This window comes from Meriones unguiculatus, chromosome 4, assembly GCF_030254825.1.
Source record: "Meriones unguiculatus strain TT.TT164.6M chromosome 4, Bangor_MerUng_6.1, whole genome shotgun sequence".
In the NCBI taxonomy this organism is placed as follows: Eukaryota; Metazoa; Chordata; class Mammalia; order Rodentia; family Muridae; genus Meriones; species Meriones unguiculatus.
In genome coordinates this window covers 73,925,818-73,946,264 of record NC_083352.1, presented here as the reverse complement: position 1 = coordinate 73,946,264, position 20,447 = coordinate 73,925,818, and the positions used below count along the sequence as shown (strand labels likewise).

The 20,447-nt window shown below is 43.8% G+C and overlaps 1 protein-coding gene across 1 annotated transcript in view; it reads right to left on the bottom strand.

The window, feature by feature from the left end:
* The window catches only part of Peli2 (pellino E3 ubiquitin protein ligase family member 2), a 139,724-nt gene that overhangs the window by 12,002 nt on the left and 107,275 nt on the right, over positions 1-20,447 (bottom strand). The window contains exon 3 of the mRNA XM_060382177.1: positions 7,892-7,993. Within this exon, the coding sequence (XP_060238160.1) occupies positions 7,892-7,993 (102 nt within the window). The remainder of the gene's footprint in view (positions 1-7,891; positions 7,994-20,447) is intronic.

Below are 20,447 nucleotides of genomic sequence, written 5' to 3'. Positions count from 1 at the left end.
AATACTGCAAATATTTAATAAATGTAGAAACATAAAAAAGAGAAAATATGGCTTCTTCAAACTCAACATCATACCTCACCCTGAACTTTTATTCCAAGAGATGTTTAGGTGAGAGATAAGTGTGAGAGACCCTGTACTTTCCTGGTCACCTCACAAAACCTGAAGCCTAGGTTAATGTCCATCAGCCTCAGAGAAAGGAGGTGTTGGGGCTTCACACACCCTGGGTCCTAATGTCCATCAGTCTTAGAGAAGAAGTGGGACTTAGCTGCAAGCTAAAAGTGAGCACTCTTCTAAGATGCCACGCACTGCTCTTAGAAGGCTAGGCAAGCAATCTGCCACTGAGGCCCGCTTCCCAGACTCACCCCTTCATGCTCACAGCCATTATTTCCCTCTAGGAATGCCATGCTGCGACCTTACCCCAAGTCACTAAATTCATGCCTCATGATTTAACTGAAATTGACTAAGACTTGAAATTTTATTTCAACTGAAACATCCCACTAGGATCAATTATTTTAAGCCATGCACTTATCTGGCTGGCCACATATGATTTATCACCTACCTCCGTTTGCACCTAACCTCTGGAGTGCTAGGAAGAATTTCCTCCTTCAAGAAACAAAGCTCATATTGCTTTTACCAGCAAAGAAATTTCAGCCACTTTCTTACTGAAACCCTAGTTGGTGTGGGAAACCTACAGTCCGTTTTTTCTTCTGTTGGATCAGTTCCACTTTCTCTTACAGCCAGTCATGTAGACAAGCTGAGATGCCTCTAAATTTCACTTGACAGTTGAGTGGTACACAGGCCAAGATGCTTCTGAATTCATCTGCTATTCATAGAACACTGGCATTCAGAGAATAGCTGTAGTGAGAACTTGGAATTTTATATATAATGAAAGCACACTTACTGAATGCCCGTGGAGCCCAAGAAGACAGTGCTGACGTGGTACAAAGGCCTCTCTCATTTCTCCTTTCCCTCCCTATATACATTTATTTTCTGTCTCTTTCTTTCTGTGTCACAGAAGACTCCTGGCTGCTTCTATCCAGAAGCCCTCTCTCAGAGATGCTTTGTATCCCACAGCTTTGCTCTTGAATGTCTCCCCTGAATCTTCACTCACTCCTTCATTTGGGATCTTGCACTTATCAAACACACTCAAGAACACCCTGAACTGTGGCTAATGGCACAGCTTGGTTCTGGTTTCTGTTAGAGTCTAGCTTGTCAATGATAACCTTTAAAAAATACAATATTTGAAAAGTGACCTGACCCTTGGCTTAGATCATCTCAGCCATGTTGACCTGCTATTAAAGTCTCAATGGCTACTCTTGGAACCTTCTACTGCCACGAAGCATTCTGCTGCCAGCACAGCTGGCACAGCCCCCACCCCGCTCCCACACCTGCCTTAGGGAAGCTCTCCTGTCTGCCTGCAGCCACCAGCTCTCACCCATCAGTAACATACTTTAGAAAAACACATCCATTTCCTCACTCAGCTCATCAACTTCCCTTCTCAGCCCAGGCCACCTTGCTTCCAGCCCCTCCCATAGCGGGGGGCATCAGTACACCTCCAATCCCAGGCTGCAAGCCTGAACTCATCTGCCCTGGTATTCACCCTGCAAACACTTTCAGCCCCTCCCCTGCCTCTCTCTTAGAGAAGCCCATCAACTCTTCTTCACAAGTGCCCAGAGCTCTGACTCTTCTGGTAGCTAAAAGCTAGCAGATCCAATTCACCCAATGCCTAGTGACCATCTCTAGTGTGACATGCTCTGAACAAAACTTAAGACCTTCCAGCCCCTCTCTGGATGGTAATGGCTGCCATACAATTTGTTCAATCTGAACATCAAACCAAGAACTGTCCTTAAGTCTTCCCATGGTCTCGCTGTACAACCTTATCCCTGTAGCTTCCAAGCACACATTAAGTCCTTCCATTTTCCCTTCTTCCAGTTATCATCACTGTGTACAGGGACTCTAGTTTGTTTATCTGGCTCAAAATGTATATTTCTGGTGGTCTCATGACATTTGTTTTTTGCTTTATAAGTCTTAATTTTGCTACTGAGTAGTCTATCAGTTCCTAAGATCACTGGAAAATGTGTTTTCCAATGGTCAAGACCCAGAGGTTAAGAACTATGATCCAATGTCTTCTTGGCAAGTATCAGTACCTTACTCTACTCATCTGCTTATCTCCCCTAACTTCCTTCCTGCTTGCCTCTGTTCCTGTCTTGGAGCTCAGGCAACTTGCTGTGCGACCTGGAATGTGTGCTGATGGGTTGAGCCATCTATCTCCCTCCTTGGTCTTACCGTATTATATGCAGTATTGGGGATAGAAGGGGACTGTGTATGCCAGGCAAGCTGAGGTCACAGCCCTAGCTCTGTGCCCCTGTAACTGGGTGAGTATCTGACACAGCAGACTCTCTCTATATATAATATATATAATATAATATATATCATATATATATCTATATATAAATGACATAGGTTATGAAGGATTCTAATAGTGAGCCAACCCTTTAAGTGCGCCAACCCTTTAAGTGTGTGCGCACGCGCGCGCGTGTGCGCACACACACACACACACACACACACACAGAACAAGATAATTTCCAAAAAATTACTAATGTTTTTCTTTCAGTAAATGGGTGACAATTAAGTGCTACCATCTAAAACTAGAGTAAACGGACTAAGTTAAGGCAGTGTCGTGGCCACACTGTCAGAGTGTGCTTGGTCCCTCGTCACTTCTCAGTGGCACTATAAGGCACCTGCATCTCCTCTGCCTCCCTTAGATTTTGTTTTACTTTCTCTATTTTCTTTCCTCGTTTATTCCAACCCTAGGAAGCAACTACTAAGACTTTGCTTGCTTGTATGACTTCAGACTCTACCATCCTTAATCCAGATTTGGCCCTGACTGTGCACCCTGATACTCCACCATTACACGCAACACTGACATCATGCTGTTGACGCCGAGCAACTGCGATGGCTGAGGATCGCAGCCTTCTGTGCGGGGGCCCATCATCAGGACAGCCAACGCTGTTGCACTGTTTGCCAGTGGTAGACTTTTGAACACACAAGCTTGTTAAAAGGAGAAAAAGCTGCGCGTGGTGATGCATTCCTTTAATCCAAGCACCCAGAAGGCAGACACAGGTGGATCTCTGTGAGTTCAAGTCCTGCCTGGTCTACATAATGAGACCCTGTTCAAACAAACATGATATGTTTCTCTCTCGTGAGCGGTAGGTTCCACAGGGCTGCAGAAACGGCTCAGCAGCTGACGGCACCAGCTGTTCTCCAGAGGACTTACATTTGTTTTCCAGCACCCACAAAGGCAGGTCACAATGTTCTGTAACTCCAGTTCCAGATCTAAACCCTCTCCTGGCCTCTGCGAGCACCTGCACATAGATGGCCTAGACTCACACAGAGGCACGTTTAACAAAACAGACTACTTCAGGAAAAAAGCACCACTGTCCTTAGGGACAGTGTTTTCTTAGGGAACTTAGGAAGTCTTGTGTTGTCTTGCTTCTTTATGCAAGGAGGCTGCATTGGTACTGTGTGGAAAACAAAGGCCTAAATCTTATTTCTGTCTTATTAACTTGCTTTTCCCTTCAAAAACCTGGAGTTTGCAGGTTCACAATTTAGGGGCTATCAAATATCAGTATTTTCCCCTTTTCTGTCTATGTATGTCACGGTGTGTATGAGTGTGTGGGAGGCCAGAAGTCAGTGTGTTTTTCAGCTATGTTCACCATTGCTTATCTTTAGATATTTTTCCTTTTATTTCTTTTCTTTTTGTATGGGTGTGTACACGTGGGGCAGAGGTGTGGCGAGGGAGAGGTGTTCATGAACGGCACTGGGGAGGCCAGAGGACAACTTGCTTGAGTTGGTTCTCTCCATCCTTGTGGGCCCTCACAATTGGAGGGTCATTCAGCTGGATGGAAAATGCCTCTACCAGCTGGGCCCCTTTGGCTGATTCTTCTCACTTTACTCTGGGATCTCCTACGGATTCTGGAGGCCCACCAAGCTGGCCAGACTGGCTGGCCAGGGAGCCCTAAGATCTGCCCATCTCTGGCCCCTCAAAGCTAGGGTCCTTAGCACATTTGCCTTTTATGTGGTGCTGGGGAATCACACTCAGGTCCACATGCTTGGTGGGCATTCCACCAAGTTAGCCATCAGCCTTGCCCACAAATCAGCACTTTGTAAAAGCATGCTCCACGGTCCCCAGAGAGCCCAAATTTCTCCTATAATAAAGATGGCGCTTCCATCCCGTGATGGCCTCTGTGGAGATGCGGCACAAGTACTAGTGACAAGCTCCGTGGTGCTTCAAGGTGAATCCACTTGGCACTGCCACAGAGCTATCAACTTTACTAAATCTTGACTCTTTTTACTACTGGTACAAAACAAAGACTCAGAAGCTAGCGGAGAAAAATCCAACTACATCTTTAATTCACTCTGAGAAGGGAAGGGCACAAATGAGACCACACTCATTGTCAAAGGATGCTGCGTGGCTGCGGGAAGGCACTCGAGATTTTCCCTTAAAGGAGCACACACCCAGCAGCAGCTGATTACCCACTTCACGTGGAGAGCAAGCTGCTGCTTTAAGGGTGGGAAGTATCAGTGACAATCGCCAACAGTCACGACCCTCTTCGTTATTGTTGAGGGTCACTGTGCTTGCTACGCTTCCAGCCCACTTGTGGTAAAAAGGCTTTGCAACTGAAAACGCACGGTTCTTCCAAGCATTAAACACCATTATAACGCTCCTTAACAGTATTGACAGGAAGTAAGTGCCCATCCTTGGCATGACAAAGAGAGCTCTTAGGTGGCCCTGCTGTTAATACTGTGTGCAAGTAGCAGACACCTTGCTTCCGAGTTTCAACTGGCATTTGAGCAACTACACCTCGTATTTACACGATGTCTGCTATTCCTCTATGGTGTCCGGCCATCTAGGCCTGTTGAGCTTCACACGTCCCAAGTCTGCACGCCACTGCCTACGCCTTCCTTCACAAAGCTGGCTGCCTAGTCAATGTTTTATCTGCCCTCTTAGAGACCTTTAATTATTTAAGAATAATAATTAATTATTTAAGCCTGAGAATTATTTAAGCCATTCAATAATACCAATTTAACAACATAGTTAATGTCAATATGCTACTTAGCATTATTCCCCGCATTTACTACCATCATTTAATTATTTGACACTTCGTAGTAAGTTATCTTAACTGACCCCAATACTAGACTCACTATATATGTAATCAGACTGACCTTAGTAATAACAGTAAGACTCGGTATACACAGAGCCATCGATATCTGCTCTACCAGTCTGTGTTGAGCTCTTTCTGAGTTGGTATTCGGAGCCTTTCCTTGTTGGGCTCGCAGGACTCCAGTGAACTACTGCACTGACATGGCCCTACTCAAGTTATTTCTTAAGCAAATATTTCTTATTTGAGAGCAAGACTTTATACAAGGTGATGCTGCACACGCATAAGGAGATTCCCGGGTACATCTGTTCTCCTACAGATGTGTCTTTCTCTTAGAAAGATCAGAGCTCAGTCAGTCAAAGTGTATAAACATCTCAGATTTCTCACAGCCATTTCTGAATCTCTGCCCCACGAGGTTGCATCAACTTATAATGCACATGAGACTTATCTATCTATCCCACATTTCTGACAAAAGTCTTTGGATTTTTTTTTTCTAATCTAGCAAGAAAAGAGAAATACTAAAGTCACATTTCCTGTTTTTTTTTTTTAGGTGAAATAAAGCACATTAACTTATTTTAACAAGCTACTTGTTGTCCTTTTAAAATTATTAGCTGTTAAACTCTTTGGTGGTATGTCAATTCCACTGTATGTATTTTTCTCAGTCATTTCTAGGAGCATCTTACATTTTTGAACCTTGACTATCTGTGGCATGAATTGTAAGTATTTCTCCAATTTGTCACTAGCCTTTTCCTTTTACTTTATTGTATTTTGGCTCTAGAGAAACTTACCTAAAATATAAAAGTTATTAATAATATTCATAAAAACTTATTTTTTATTTTTTGTGGGGATGTTTCAGGATTAGGAATTTTTAACTTGAGCAATTTATACAATAATTACTTAATTAAAAAATCTGACCAGTTAATCATTTGGAATTTTATAGTGTTAGTTTCTGAGGAAGTTTTCTTCTTCAGCTACCTCCTTACAGGAATTTTGATCTTAACTTTTTAAAAGTATTTTTTTTTTAATTTTTAATTTTTTCCAGATAAGGTTTTTCTCTGAAGTCTTGGCTGTCCTGGACTCACTTCATAGACCAGGCTGTCCTTGAACTCACAGAGATCTATTTGCCTCTGTCTCCCAGGCTGCTGGGATTATAGGTATGTGCCACTGTGCCCAGCTTTATCTTCACTCTTAATCTGACAGCTTTACAGACAAATATGTCTCCAAAACTGTAAGGACAGTTTAGAGAAAGAAGACAATTCTGATGTAGGCCGGCTCTTCTTCTTAGATGGAGGTGCTGAAACACGTGTGCTTTGTAGCTTTCTAGTCTACCTTCTCTACCCACACCAAAGTACCGTTAGTTTTTCATTAGGAAATGTAACTCTGAACCAAGCATCATTCAGTTAAGTCATGTTTCATATCCCTCAATTATTTGTGCACACATTAGTGGCAGTCTCTTGGCCAGTGGCCCTGTGACTGTATGTCACCGTTGCTGCCGTGACCCTGCCCTGTGGAGACACTGCTCTGACCCACAGCGCTGTCCAGAGGCCACTTCCACACAAGGTGCTCAGTGCTGCACTTCCAACTAATAACTGAAAAGTGCTCCGCCACGAGCGCACCTGTACTGGATGATTTTAACACACCGTTACTGCCTATTTATGGTTCTCCTCCTGACAACTGCCCCAGTGTGGCCCTTGCTTGCTTTGTGAAGTCTGGGGAAATGGTTAATGCAGAATGGGGTTACCCTCTGGCATCTGGATTTGCTGTCTTGAGCCCCCACTTGACCTCTCATGTCTCTGACATTCATGAAGAAGCTACACTGTTAAAGTCAAAGCCTGACATTTCATTTCCTAACGGACTTTCCCACTCTAACACATGAAACCACTGCTCACTCTGTCCACACTCTCTTCCCCCCGCCCCAAGTACAGGCCTCACCTCTGAGGCGCACCTCTGCTTTTCTTTTTAGGAGTCCACGTTACAATTTTCTGTTGTTTCTAAGGTCCTGAATCTTGGATGCATTTTCAAATTATTTTCTTTTCAGCTTCATTAATTGATGTTTCTCGCTTTCTTTCTTTTTGCTTTTGTCTGGTATATCTCTAGACTCTGTAGTATGCATCCAAAACGCATCCTATACTTTCTTAAGGTCAAAAGAACTTTTTAGATAGGCCTTTAGTAATCTGACTATCAACCTTTACCTCCTTAAAATTTGATTATGAGATTACTCAGGCTTACATTTTCTGGGTAAGGGTAAGGCAGTTTTTCTATACACTGCTCCAATTATTTCTGGAAGCCTCTTGTATTGTCCTCTTTGACTTGCGTTATTTAAACATTTTTCTATTATGTTTGTTTTAAAAGTGGTTGCCTTTACATATTTTTTTGTGTCTAGTGTTAATAGCTACTTTACTGCATCAAGATTGAGGGAAAAAACAAAACAAAACAAAAACAAAAACAGGTCATGAATTTGAAGGAGAGCACGGATGGGTATGTGGTAGAGCCCGGAGGGAGGAAGGAAGGGGGAAATGTCATTAGAATACAATCTCACAAACAAGCAAAAATATCTGAAGATATGGCCTTATAATTTCCCTTTACCCCTTTAGGAGTAATTTTTATACTATCCTCACCTCTTTCTCCTTGGGCATGACTGAATGGTGCTGCGGCAGAAGTTCTGGTTGAATGACAAAACATACAAGTAAAGGGAAGCGGGACAGTTTCCATTATAAAAGCAGTGTTACCTGAAACATGTCTGTGTCTTTGTCATGTGTATACTCCACCACCACGGTCTGGCTCCTTGACAAAGTGTAGGATATGCTGTGCTGACCTTTGCAGCTGATAGCCTAATCACGAGAAGAAAAAAAGAGAAAACCTCATTTAAGCCTCATCTTAGCACACACCTCTGTTACAGTTCTGTTACTTCAATATCACGAAAGCCCAGCTTCCCCTCAGTGGTCACAGCCTGTCCCCATGCTCTGCCCTATAAACCAGAGGATTAAAAGGTCAAACTTTGGGAGGCTTTATCATATACTCTATACAGGTGAAGAAAAATCAGTTAGTTTATTTGCAACACTTGATTAAATTAATTGTCAGAAAAATATATACATTCTCTTTACCGCCAAACTTAAGTGATATAGAATTTTAGCCTAACTATAGTGATTCTTTTAAATGTTAAAAATTTCCTTCACACATGGGTAAATTAATAACAATTTGTCCCACTGATTCACCTGTATTACAGCGACTATAAACACAGCAAAAGGTCACTGAAAACACTGTTAATATCCCGCAAGGCTGTCTATGTGACAACATAATGTTCCAACCCACCACAACAGCCATTATCTACACTGGGCCCTGCATCTCAGCTACATCGTGTATAAGTGACTGCTGTGCTCACACATTTGTAGCTTAAAAATAAGACAACAGGATCTAATGGTGCATTACTGAAATTCCAGTGCTTGAAAGATGGAGGCAGGCGGATGGGGAGTTTGAGGTCCATCTGGGCAACAAAGCAAGTGTGAGAGCCTAACTCTAAAATGAGGACAACTTACTGTAGTTTTTCTTTTTTTTTTTTTTAAAGAATAAGCCAATACTCTTTAAAAATAATCTAGGAATAGTAAAACAAGTTATTGCTCATATTTTCCCATAACGATGTCTGAACACATCTTAAGTTGTTGTCAAATGCTTTTTAATATTTCTAAATTAATAAGGAAATTGATTTAAATGATACTCCAAATTGTTTCAATTACATTTTCTCTAGTACTTTAACTTATCTCCATTTCTACTTTTTTATTAAGTATAATAAATAAAACTTTAATAAGCTTCCATAAACATTTACTGAAGGCAGGCACTGTCTGAAGAGCACAAACACCTTCTGAAGTAGCTGAACACACACAGCATGTTACCACAAAGGCTCAGGGCAGCCTTATGGACTAGTGACTGCTCAGGCCAATAAGCAGCGGAGAATCCAAGTCACGGTGAGCCTGGCGACCCTCACACACAGTGGACAGATCTAACGAGGGACTCGAGACTGATCTTTTATTTCAGAATACTGTAAGATAACGCAGTTATTAAAGGCAACAGAGTCCTTTAATATGACCAGAAATCTCAAAAACAGTTCTTACCTAACGCCCCCAAGTACAGTCTTCCAGCTCTTCACTGGTCCAAGTCAGATAAACTCTATCTCAATGTGAACAATATTCTATTTAAGTTAAATCAAAGTTGCTTTACTCGTTTGGAAGACTTAATTTAGCCATATTGCTAGAGAAAGACCCGCTTCCCCCCTCCCCATAAACATGCAGGTGTGTAGGTGTACTCGTACAAGGTCAGAGGTCAGCATCTCCTGTGTCTTCCTTTCAAATTCCACCTGTACATGTCTGTGATAGAAACTTAGGAGGCAAGTTCCTCACTCTCAACACACTGTACCTTAAAGTTATTATAAACTTTACTTGTGCTTCCTAGAGTTAACATCCTCCCAATGTGCCAGAAACTGACATCTGGAAGACCGCCGATGCTGATGCTGGGGCCTGTCTCAGCCCCGTGCGGGTGCCTTGGACACACCTCCACACCACCTGGGCACGTGACAGAAGCAGCCACTGTGCAGACGCCAGGCAACAAGTCCAATTTATAAAATATTCTTGTGTCCAAACCATAATCCTATATAAGAAACGCAAACCCCCAGCTTAGTTTTTATTGTCCTCGTTTGTCTTTTTGTTGTTGTAAATACCATGACCAAAGGCAATTTGGGAGAAAATGGTTTATTTCAGCTTATACTTCCAGGTCACAGTTCATTTCTGAGGGGATTCAGGCAGGTTCAAGGTAGGTACGTAGAGGTGGGAAGCATGTAGGAGTGATGATTTTCTGGCTTATGCTTGGCTAGCCTTTTCAAACAGCCGTGGCCCATCTGATGTCACTCACACTAAGTTGGACCCTCCCACTTGCCAATCTGATAGAGGCAATTCTTCAACTAAGGGTTCCTCTTCCCAGGTGACTTTAGTTTCCATATAGCTGACAGTAAAACTAGCACAGGTACTTACAGGGATGGACTGCCTCACACAGAAGCTGCTGTGGCAGAGGAGGCATGCCCCCGTCCTACAACAGACAAGTGAGGAGTGGAATTTTGTAGATTTGAATGCATCTAGGACACTGTCAATACCCTCCATTTAACAAAATGTTATCATTCTAAGCAGCTGTGGGTTCTTTATGTTGTCAAACAGTCACAGACAGGATTAGGGAAGCTGAATGGTACTATGTTAAGAAAACAAGTTTTCTGCATCTTTGTGATTAGGATAGTCATAGCTGAGGCCTATGATTGGAGGCTCTGGATTTTGGGGAAGATGGGGAAATAAGGAAAGAGAGTCTGCATAAGTTCCAAGAAAACAGCCAGTGCTAAGCTGGCTCTCAGGGCACTGCTAGGGCCTCAGAGCAGGGCTGGTCACTCTCATTCCCAGCTTCAAGGACACCACAGGCATTCAAGGATGAAGAAATGAGCAAATCGAAGAATCTGCCATAGACACAAGAGGACACTGGGATTTCCCGGCCTTGGCCTTCCCTCCCCTGCCCTCGTTTGTTCTTAACGAAAGTACTGATAGGAAACAACAGTGTTACTCTCAACGCAACTGCTTGTGTCCACAAAAGACACTTTACTGAAAGTGTGAACTGGATTAAAATATGCAATCAGACAATTGTGTCCACATGGAATAACAGCTCCTAGTCCATCCAACTGAAGAAGTGAAGCCTAACTCTCCAGACCCAGGGACCCATGTGGGCCTATTTTTGAGCCAGGCACTGCTTTCTTTAGCTTACCTATTTTCCTGCGTGTGGCCCTGTGGCAGACTCAGCTTGCCCAGCCTTTGCAGTTAAGGGTGAGGACAGTCAGGGTACATGCTGGTTGAACTTTCAACTAAGAACCTGATGTCAGGGAGTTCTTCAGGTCTCCAGACTCAAAACCTACCAAAGCTCCAGCTCCTCCTCCTCTCAAATCTAGGTATGCCCATGCCGCATTAACGACAGTCATGAGAATATAGCATTGGTATGTGTGTGAACAGTGGGTATATGATTTTCAAATGCAAGGAAGGGGAATTCACTTTCTTTAAAACAAAACCAATTTGTCTATTACTGCACATCTCTTGGAACCAAATGACTCAAAACTTTAACAATGTCTTTTCCTAGGTGTCTTGGATGCCACTTATTACAGAACTGCAGGGCGCGCGGCAGTATGACTGACTCAAGAGTACAGTGTTTCTGTGAGTTCACTCTGCCCAGTGTCCTCTCTGGGTAAATGCAACCGGGGCTGTCTCTGCCTCCTGGAAGGGAAACCAAGACACTTGCTGAGGCTACATGCTGAAGGGCCCTCTCCCCTCTGACTACAGCATTCTCCGTCCTGCTCTGAGAGTGCTGCCTCGGGTATCCAAGTGTGCTGTTCTCCTCTGCAACAGCCTGCAGACACCACAAGAAGCTGGAAGGGAGGATCTTGAGGCTGGAGAAGCTCAAGCCAAGAGATATTCTTTGTGCTCTGCCCCGAGGTGAGACCAGCATCTGCCCCACAGATATCTGATAAGTCACTGTGAGCTATGGCCTCACACTCTACTCTAGAAACCATGATCCCCTTATCTTTGTTGCTTCTAAGAAGTTCAACCTATACTTCTGTTCTCAAAGGCCTTCTGAACAATTCTACCCCTGCAGTCTTTATAAGACCTGAGGGGCCAACTACAGATGCCCCACCAAGGCACCTATATGTTTCTGGCAGTATTATTTTATGTCACTCTAAATATTAATTCTAACTCGTAATTTAATATTTCAGTCCGCTGTACAGTTTACGGAAGTATACAAGGTGACTGCTGCAGAAGGATCTGATAAAAGGAAGAAACGGCCTGCAGTGGCCTCTCCCCGTAGGCCCACTATTAAACATAAGCATCCCGTGACAAAGTGAACATCTGTGGAAACAACTTCACTGGTGTTATAGGAAACCATGATGAAATGCTTGGGGGTGAGTCTGAATGAGGCAGAGGAACTGCACCATTTTTTTGGTCTAAATCAACTTTTGACCCATAGGTGTGCTGGAGAATTGTGCCCACTAACAGGTAACTGTATGAGGCTGCTTGACTGTGAGGAGGCCTGAAGCAACTGTTGGAGGATGAACCATCAAGCACTGTTTACTCTGTGATGCTAGGCAGAGCACACGGGTCCCAGGGTCTTAAGTACACACTGACACAGAATAGCAGCTCCATCAGCCAGTAACATCCCACGCATGAGAAACAGCACTGTCTCCCTGCAATGCCCACTGAAAATTCAGAGGTGTCTGAAGCTCTCTCAGAACAAGTACTAGGTTTATTCTTCTGGCTCCAACTTTACATGCACTTTAAGAAATAGAGGACATGGCCACTTGTGGGCACTACTAAGGTCAACTTGGTCAGTGGAATTAATGCTAAGGAAGCGCCACACTGAATCTGGCTCTAATCCTCGTCCAGATATTCATCAGTTTAAATGGCATCCCTTTCTGATTCTTCAGTGACCTTGATTCACCCACAAAGGGAGTCAGAGACAGCAGCTGTGAAGCACAAGGAGTGCCGTGCAGCCTGGCGCCTTTCCTTTCTTGCATGTCATGCTGTGCTTATGGCACAGGGTCAGCACCACCACGTGCCATCAGCTCCGTGTAGTCCACCACGTGATGGAGATGACTGTTCTCTCTGGCTTTAAGTACATGCTCGATATTGACTGTAGTAATTGGAGATAATCCTGGTATGACAAACACGTTTTTCTAGAACTAATGACTTTTATGTCAGGATGACAAGTATAATTAGGCAATAAATCCTCAATCAGTTTGGTTCAAATTGCTACAGGGAAGATGAGGTTTCTGCCATCCTTGTCAATTTATGTATAGAATATGTATGAGTACTATTTCTAAAGGAATTCTCAATTCATGGTTCATGTGCACCCAGCTTAAGATACTCCATTTTCCAAGGAACCATATAGATTTCAGACAAGTGCCTAAGCCCTGGCTGTGATAAGAGAGGCACAGAGTGTGTTTAATCAAAAGCGATAGTATTTCCTAGTAAATCGAGATGATAAGACTATGTGATGGCAGCAAAGGTTTTGAACTTGGCACTTGGCCACTCTTGTTCCCATCCACACCAGTTTATCGAGCTATTTTATAAGCCTTGGGGGGAGTCCCCCATGCACGGGACTGGACAACACAGCCAATCAGCCAGCTAGCAAGGCCAGAGGCTAAGAATGCTGAAGAAGCACCTGTCTGTAATTTGGGGTCACTCTTAACTACAAGGAAGCTGGATCTGGCCGGTGGTGGCAGTCACAAGAGAAAACTGTATTCTGATGGTTCAGAAGACAGGGACAGCAAAGGCTACAGCAGAAATGCTACTTCCTGTGCTGTCTGAGAATCTGCCCCTGGGGACACCATCTATAGTTGCTCTGTATCCATGTTAGTAAGCACAAAGTGCAGAGTAAGTCATAGTCTCACTGTGATGGCTAACATTAGCAGCTTGACAGGATTTAGGATCACCTAGGTGACCAGCCTCTGGGCCTGCCTGGGAAGGATGACCTAGGTTACTTCACAGAGGTCGTGAGACCCACTTTACCTGTCACAGCCACAGGACAGTAACTGATACAGAAGATTGGCACTGAGAAGTGGGACTACTGTTCTGATAAGCATGACCACATGGTCTCCAGGAGGCATGTTGTTTGGAACTTTGAGCTAGGAAAAGCCCTCTGAAGCTGTGAGCATAGCTTAATGGGCTATTGTGACGGGAGTTTGGAAGATCGGAATCCTGAGGGAAACGTGGACATGAGAGGCCCGGCTCATGAGGTTTCAGAGGGGAACAAGGATTCTATCACGATCTGGAATGGGGGCCATTCCGGATATACTATGACAATGAGTCCGGCCACATCCTATGTCCTGAGAACCCGAGGGAGACTGAATTGAAAAATGGACTGATGCGTTTGATGGCGGAAATGTCACGGCAGGACAGGATTCAGACTGTGATTTGGCTACTGCTCACTATTCCTGTCAAGGTCCACAGTGAAAACCGGTAACATGCCTACAGGTCTGTCTCCCACATGAATCTACAGTCTATGCCCTGTCAACTGGCAGTGGGTGTCAACCAGCACAGTCATGTGCAAGTCTGGAGGCTGACTTATTTCTAATGCACAACCTCTTGTTTTGTCTTGCTTCTGGAGAAACTGAGACAGAGCATAGTTTTCCTCATAGGAAAGCTGAGATTTGAACACACTATACATACAAACACGTTCCCATTACCAGGCCCACACTACGCAACAGCTGCCATAGGGGAAGCCTACTTAATTCATGCAACATGCAGAGTTCTACCTCTTTTTAGGAACATCTCCCCACACTGGCTGTGTGGCAGCTCCTGACAGACAATGGGGAAGGATTAGGTCCTGAGAGCGCCCCTGAAGGGCAAGGAAGCCACTATAATCTGGTGTGGGGTGGGGAAGCGCTTCTCAGCAGACCCCTTTATAAAGATGGCAGTGCATCTGCCTTCAAACACTTCATGGTTCTAGACATGAGCAAAGAAGAACATGTGAAAAAGGAAGATTTCAATAGTATTTCTTGAAATACCAAGTGTTTTGGCAAAACTAAAGCAATATTTTCTCATTGCTGCATATGTTAAACTTAACAAACAGACTCAGGGTAGAGAGTGGTAGCTGTAACAGAAAAATATTTAATCAGTCAACAGAAAGTGCTTTAAAGGGCATATGTGAATCTGTCTACTATGATCCTTTAACAGATAACTTCTCTTAATATGTACACTGACAAATATATGAAGTACTCACCCCAGGAAGCAAAGTTTATTTAAAGAGTGAATATGAATCATAGGTAGAATAAAGCATCTTACAAGTGACTTCATTCAAAACACAAACTTCATTGTCCAATAGTTCCACTTAGGGACTTCCCACTTCGTTGGCCTCATTAGGCAAATTTCCAGAAATTTGCCCTGACAAATTGATTTTATACTAAGACACCCAAAGATCTGCTCGCTCTCTCGCTCTACAAATATGTATGTATAGAATCATGGAAATACTTATTTTCAAAAGAAAACATGAATCTTGGCAGTTGGCACTTTCAAAATGCTGAATCTGTTAGATTCAAGGAAATTACAATCTTAATATAAAATACCTGGAGTAATACAATGGCTGTCTGTCTAAGCGCTCTCGCCATGTGAAACTTTCACAGATGATTTTGGTGGAAGACTGAGCATGCTACATGATACCTCTAAAGGCTCACTGATAGCAACAGCTATCAATTATCTCCTTGAGACAGGGTCTCATGTCATCCAAACTACATCTCTGAGATGGACTTTAAGCAAATTGATCCTCCTGCCTCCACCCCCTAACTGCTGCAATTACTGGCATTTTATTACAGTAACAGAAGCTTTTAAAAACTGAACTTTTTAAAAGAACGCCTTACCGTGCAGTCCTGGCTGGCCTCTGCCTCTGTGTACAGGAAGGAAGTGCACGCGCCACCTTGCTACACTCAATTTCTTAAAAACCTCTGCCTTAGCTGAGCGCTCTCAGCTGCATTTTACATCTAGTTTCCAACCTGTGAAGTCCTTCCTTGAAGGGCTGTGGGAACCTACCAGCTGCCATCTAAAAAACGTCCTGGAGGACAGTGTCTGGACTGCAGTGCCAGTACATCAATTACTACTGCAGCCAATTATGAAAAACACTCGCTCTCCATCAGGTAAGTCAATCCGTAACTTTGTGGAGTTTTCCAGGCTCTTGACTCATTTATAAGACCAGACTATTTTTTAGATTTATTTTCTTAGGTGTATAATATTTTGCTTGCATGTAAGTGTGTGCACATGTGCTCGGTGCTTAGAGGCCGGTGAAGGGTACTGGATCCCCTGGAACTGAAGTTCTGTATACATTTGTGAGCCACCATGTGGGTTCTGAGAACCAAACCCTGGTCCTTTACAAGAGCAGCCAGTGCTCTTAAGCACTGAGCCAGCTGTCCAGCCCTCTCCAGCAAAGGATATTTTAATTAGGTAAACGTGCACACGTACAAAGGATGCACCTTCCAACTCAAGCTTATCAGAGAGTCAGAGAACCACTCAACAGCTCCTACCATCTTCTTCCCAGGACACTTGCTCATACTAGCTACTAGTGTGTGTGTGCAGGGAATTAAAAAGCTTGCTGAGTAGTATTCCAATCCTGCTTCTTCCACTTAACACAGTAACTTACAGAATGACTGCAATCATGGGGATTTAGTGTGATCTCATTCTTTCTGATATACAGATAGAGTCTGAATCATCTAGTGCGCCTCTTTTTGGTGGGTGTGGTTTGAATGAAAATGGTTTCCATATGCTTAGTTTTACTCAGTAAAACTGTTCAGCAAGGATTAGGAGGTGTTGCCTGTTGGAGGAGGTGTGTCACTGGGGGTGGGCTTTGAGGTTTCAAAAGACTGCCATTCTCAGTGTAACTTCTGCTTTTGTTCCTAATGGTCCCCTGTCTAGGTCATAGTCTCTTGCTTTTATGCATTTCTTGAGGCTGAATGCAGGGCACTGCTGCTTCCGGGCTATGGGTGCTGGGTTTTGTTAAAGGTGTTGGGCTTGTTCTGGCAGGTGGTCAGGTCTCCTCTGATCTGCTTTATCTCGCAAGGATTGCTTTCAGCTTTGCTTGGGCAAGTCTCAGGCAGACTCTGATCTAGGGCAATTTACTCTCATTAGCTGGGTGGTACTCTTCTGCACTCTATCCTACTTTTCTTGTATTATGTGTTTTTTTTTTTTTCATTTTGCAGGTGGGAACATGAACTGGTCTCCCTCAGCGAGCTACAGACTTATTAGGATTATTGCCTCTAACAGTGGAGTTGCATCCCACGAACAGAAAGCAGGGCTCAGTGAGGGCTCAGTGGGAGCCAGCCCTCTCTATCTATTCATTCGCGGTGCAATGCCCTTTCACCTCTGCTACTCTCCTTCACACATCCTAGCTGCTGTCTGTTCATCTCAGTGGTCACCAGAGGCTTGGGACTTCACTACTGTGCTTAGGCCTGGTAACTGACTGCCACTGCAAAAACTGAGGCTCACCCCATTTCCTTAGTTCACAGTTCTGAGCTGCTTGCTATCTTGTAGTCCAGGCAGGAGGAGGCAATTCTTCATGGGTAGAAAGTGAAACTCTGTTTTGCCGACCATCTAGAATCGTTCTTGTGTCTCATACACACATATGCATGTCAGATACACAGCTATTCACTTACGCATACAAGGTGTGTGCTGAGTGATGCCAATTTCCTTCTTCAGCAGCGCAACTACTCTGAATTATTACCACAGATTATTATTTTACTAATATGCCATTTATTAAGTACCGCCTTAATTCAGTTCTACTTCTGGGCACTCAGCAGAAGCAAACATTTTCTTTTTTTACTTGCTTACTTTTCTCTCAGCACACATTGGTTTGTGAACTCTGAGAGGGTACAATGATCTTCTATATTTCTTATACCATTTACCTAGCACTTGAAATAATTCCTGGGACACACGTAGAACAAGATTACCTAACTGCAGATATCTATTATATGATATATTTGGTAGGCATCTCTCACATAAAGAAAACATTCTTTGAAATGATTTGAATTAAAATAATATCCTATTTGTGTTCTTGACGTGACTAAGTATTACTAAACCAGGGCCCCGGCTTGGAACACACAACCATTAGCATTCGTGTTAAAGGGAAACACAGCATCGTGCACCCTGATGTTTATCAACTTAATAACGTGTGCCTGCACCACCAGGCGACTGTGAAGATGGAAGTCTGCAGCCTGGAGACAGAGTTCTAAAACCATCACTTCAAAGGGATGGACCATGTTTGTCAGAACTTAAGTACAGGAGAGGAGATCTGCCTGAAATCTGCACACTATGAAAATTTTTGAGTAAGATTTTACAGGCTAGGTATTAGTTGCTCTATACTTGTTTTTATCTGTTTGTTTAGTTTTTTTAATGAGTTTTATAATTTCCAACTATAGTTTATTTCTATAAGGAAAACAGATTTAATCTTTACACAAAAGAGATTAAGAGAATTTACATTTAACCCAGATGTGATACAGCCTTCCTTCAGAGCCACCCCTGGCTTCTCATTGCTAATTAAATGCTAGTGGGAGTATTTGGTCTTTTGCCTGGCCAAACTCACTCCATCATAACCCCTACCACACAGCACAGTCAATATATTTTCTCTAACTCATTTTTTAAAAAAGATTTATTTATTTAAATTTTTTTTTCAATGCAGTTTATTCAGGAACCTTGAACAATCATCTGACCCTAGGGAAAGCCAGCCCACAGCTTAAATAGCCTCTGGGTAGCCAACCCCAGCGTGCCATGTGGGCAATGCAGATAGGTCCACATACATGGAAGCAAGCCAGATCCTCAGCCTTAGCCAAATGTGGAATTGTTCGTGACAGAGAGCACTCACCATCGGGATGGTGGAAGGTGGAAACCAGCTCCATCTTTAAGGCGCAGCATTCCGCAGCTCTCTACAGTTCCCCCTTTTTGTTTTAGACGCATCAGGCAAGAATAGAGGTCTGATACAGTACTATGTCTGTGTGTGTGCCAGCAGGCCAGAAGAGGGCACCAGATCTCATTATAGATGATTGTGAGCTACCATGTAGTTGCTGGGAATTGAACTCAGGACCTTAGGAAGAACAGCCAGTGCTCTTAACCTCTGAACCATCTCCAGCTCTCTCTAAGTCATTTTACAACTGCATTTTGAAAGACATCTTTCAAGGCTCCTTGAGGGGCTGCACAGATGGCCCAGAGAACACTGATTGCTCAAAGCTCCTTGAGTTGAATGTGAAAGACTGAACTCCCATCCCAGGACAGCATCCACTAACGAGTACAGGGACATCCCCGCTCTGGGACGATTACTCTAGAATGGCCATATGTAACACTAACTGAGGAAACAATTTTAGAAGCAGAGACCACTCTTGTTCAAGCCAGTGTCTACAGAGCACCTATGGCAACTCTTCCCTTGTCTCCTAGCTGGTGGCTCAGAGTGCTCCTCACACAGAGTGCTCGGTAAGTGCTGGCTGGACAAATAAACCTTGAAGCCGAATATCCTACCCTGCCAACTATCCTAGCTGCCCGAGATATCATCTGATGCTATTCTGAACCTAAGCTGATTAACAGTTCTCAAAGACCTGCCTCATAATCCACTTACGCCTTGCTGTGAGAAGAAAGGAATTACAGTGCGCACACATGCCGTGCTTCAGGTTGTCCTGCCAATCTAGACATGAACAAGTAACTGCAGCAGAAGCTGTTCTTGGTGTCCCAGTATGCTGGGCTAGTGTCAAAAATTAACACCGATAACAATCTCACATCTTTTGCCCGTCATGATGCTTGAGCTGTGGACTTTGTTTGTGTCCACACGCTGAAGAGCCTGCAGGGTGTGCCGGGACCCAGTGTGTGGTTACACAGTCTCTGGCAACTGTAAGTAACACTAGTTTTTACAACACACGTATCACTTAGCCTTCTGCCTCACAACATGCACAGCAAACACAATAGTTCGCCCATCTCAGCTCTGCAGCACGCACCATAGAGAATGCCCTGTGGAAACGACTGGGGCTAGTCTTAACGCACTCAACCTGCACATGTTACAATGTTCTCAGCTGAAAACAATCAATAATCGCTCTAATTACTTTACAGGATTGCTGCAGAAATAAAATGAAGTAAGGAAATAAACTTGGTTTTGAAGTTCAAAGTGCTAGATGCATATTTTGCCACTGAGTCCCTCAGAAAAAAGATTCAATTGCAAACAAGAAGCTAAGGGTTAAGTAGCATTCAACCTGCCTCTCTGAAGGCACCTCTGCTGATGGCTGTCACAGACCGGAGCCTACCTCTGTCCTAGTGGAGAATGTGGCCATAACACTGGCCAACAGTAGCTCACAAACTAACTCTCCCTACTGAGAACTCTGCACGATATGACCCAGTCCAGAAAAAGTCTGTGAGATGGCCTGCTCTGCTTGGGGTAGCCTGCAGCTTAGAGCAAAGGAGGGAAGGCTGAGCCCCTGCTTTAAAGGGGAGAAACTTGTGTCTACTCACGCCTCGGAGGATCAGAATGGGCAAGGGAGGGCTTAAAAGTTTCTTCCCACACCTCCTCACTATTTCTCACTACTAGCAGAACCCTACTAAATCGTTTCCATAGGTGTGGCCCTGATTTAAGGTACCACCAGAGTCTATCTTCAAGGGCTGGCTTACCTGGCTGATGTCTGTCAACTACTAGCAAATGAAAATGTGCCCAGCATGGCCCCGAATTTCTTTAGGAACCACTGTTGATCTGATGGTGCCA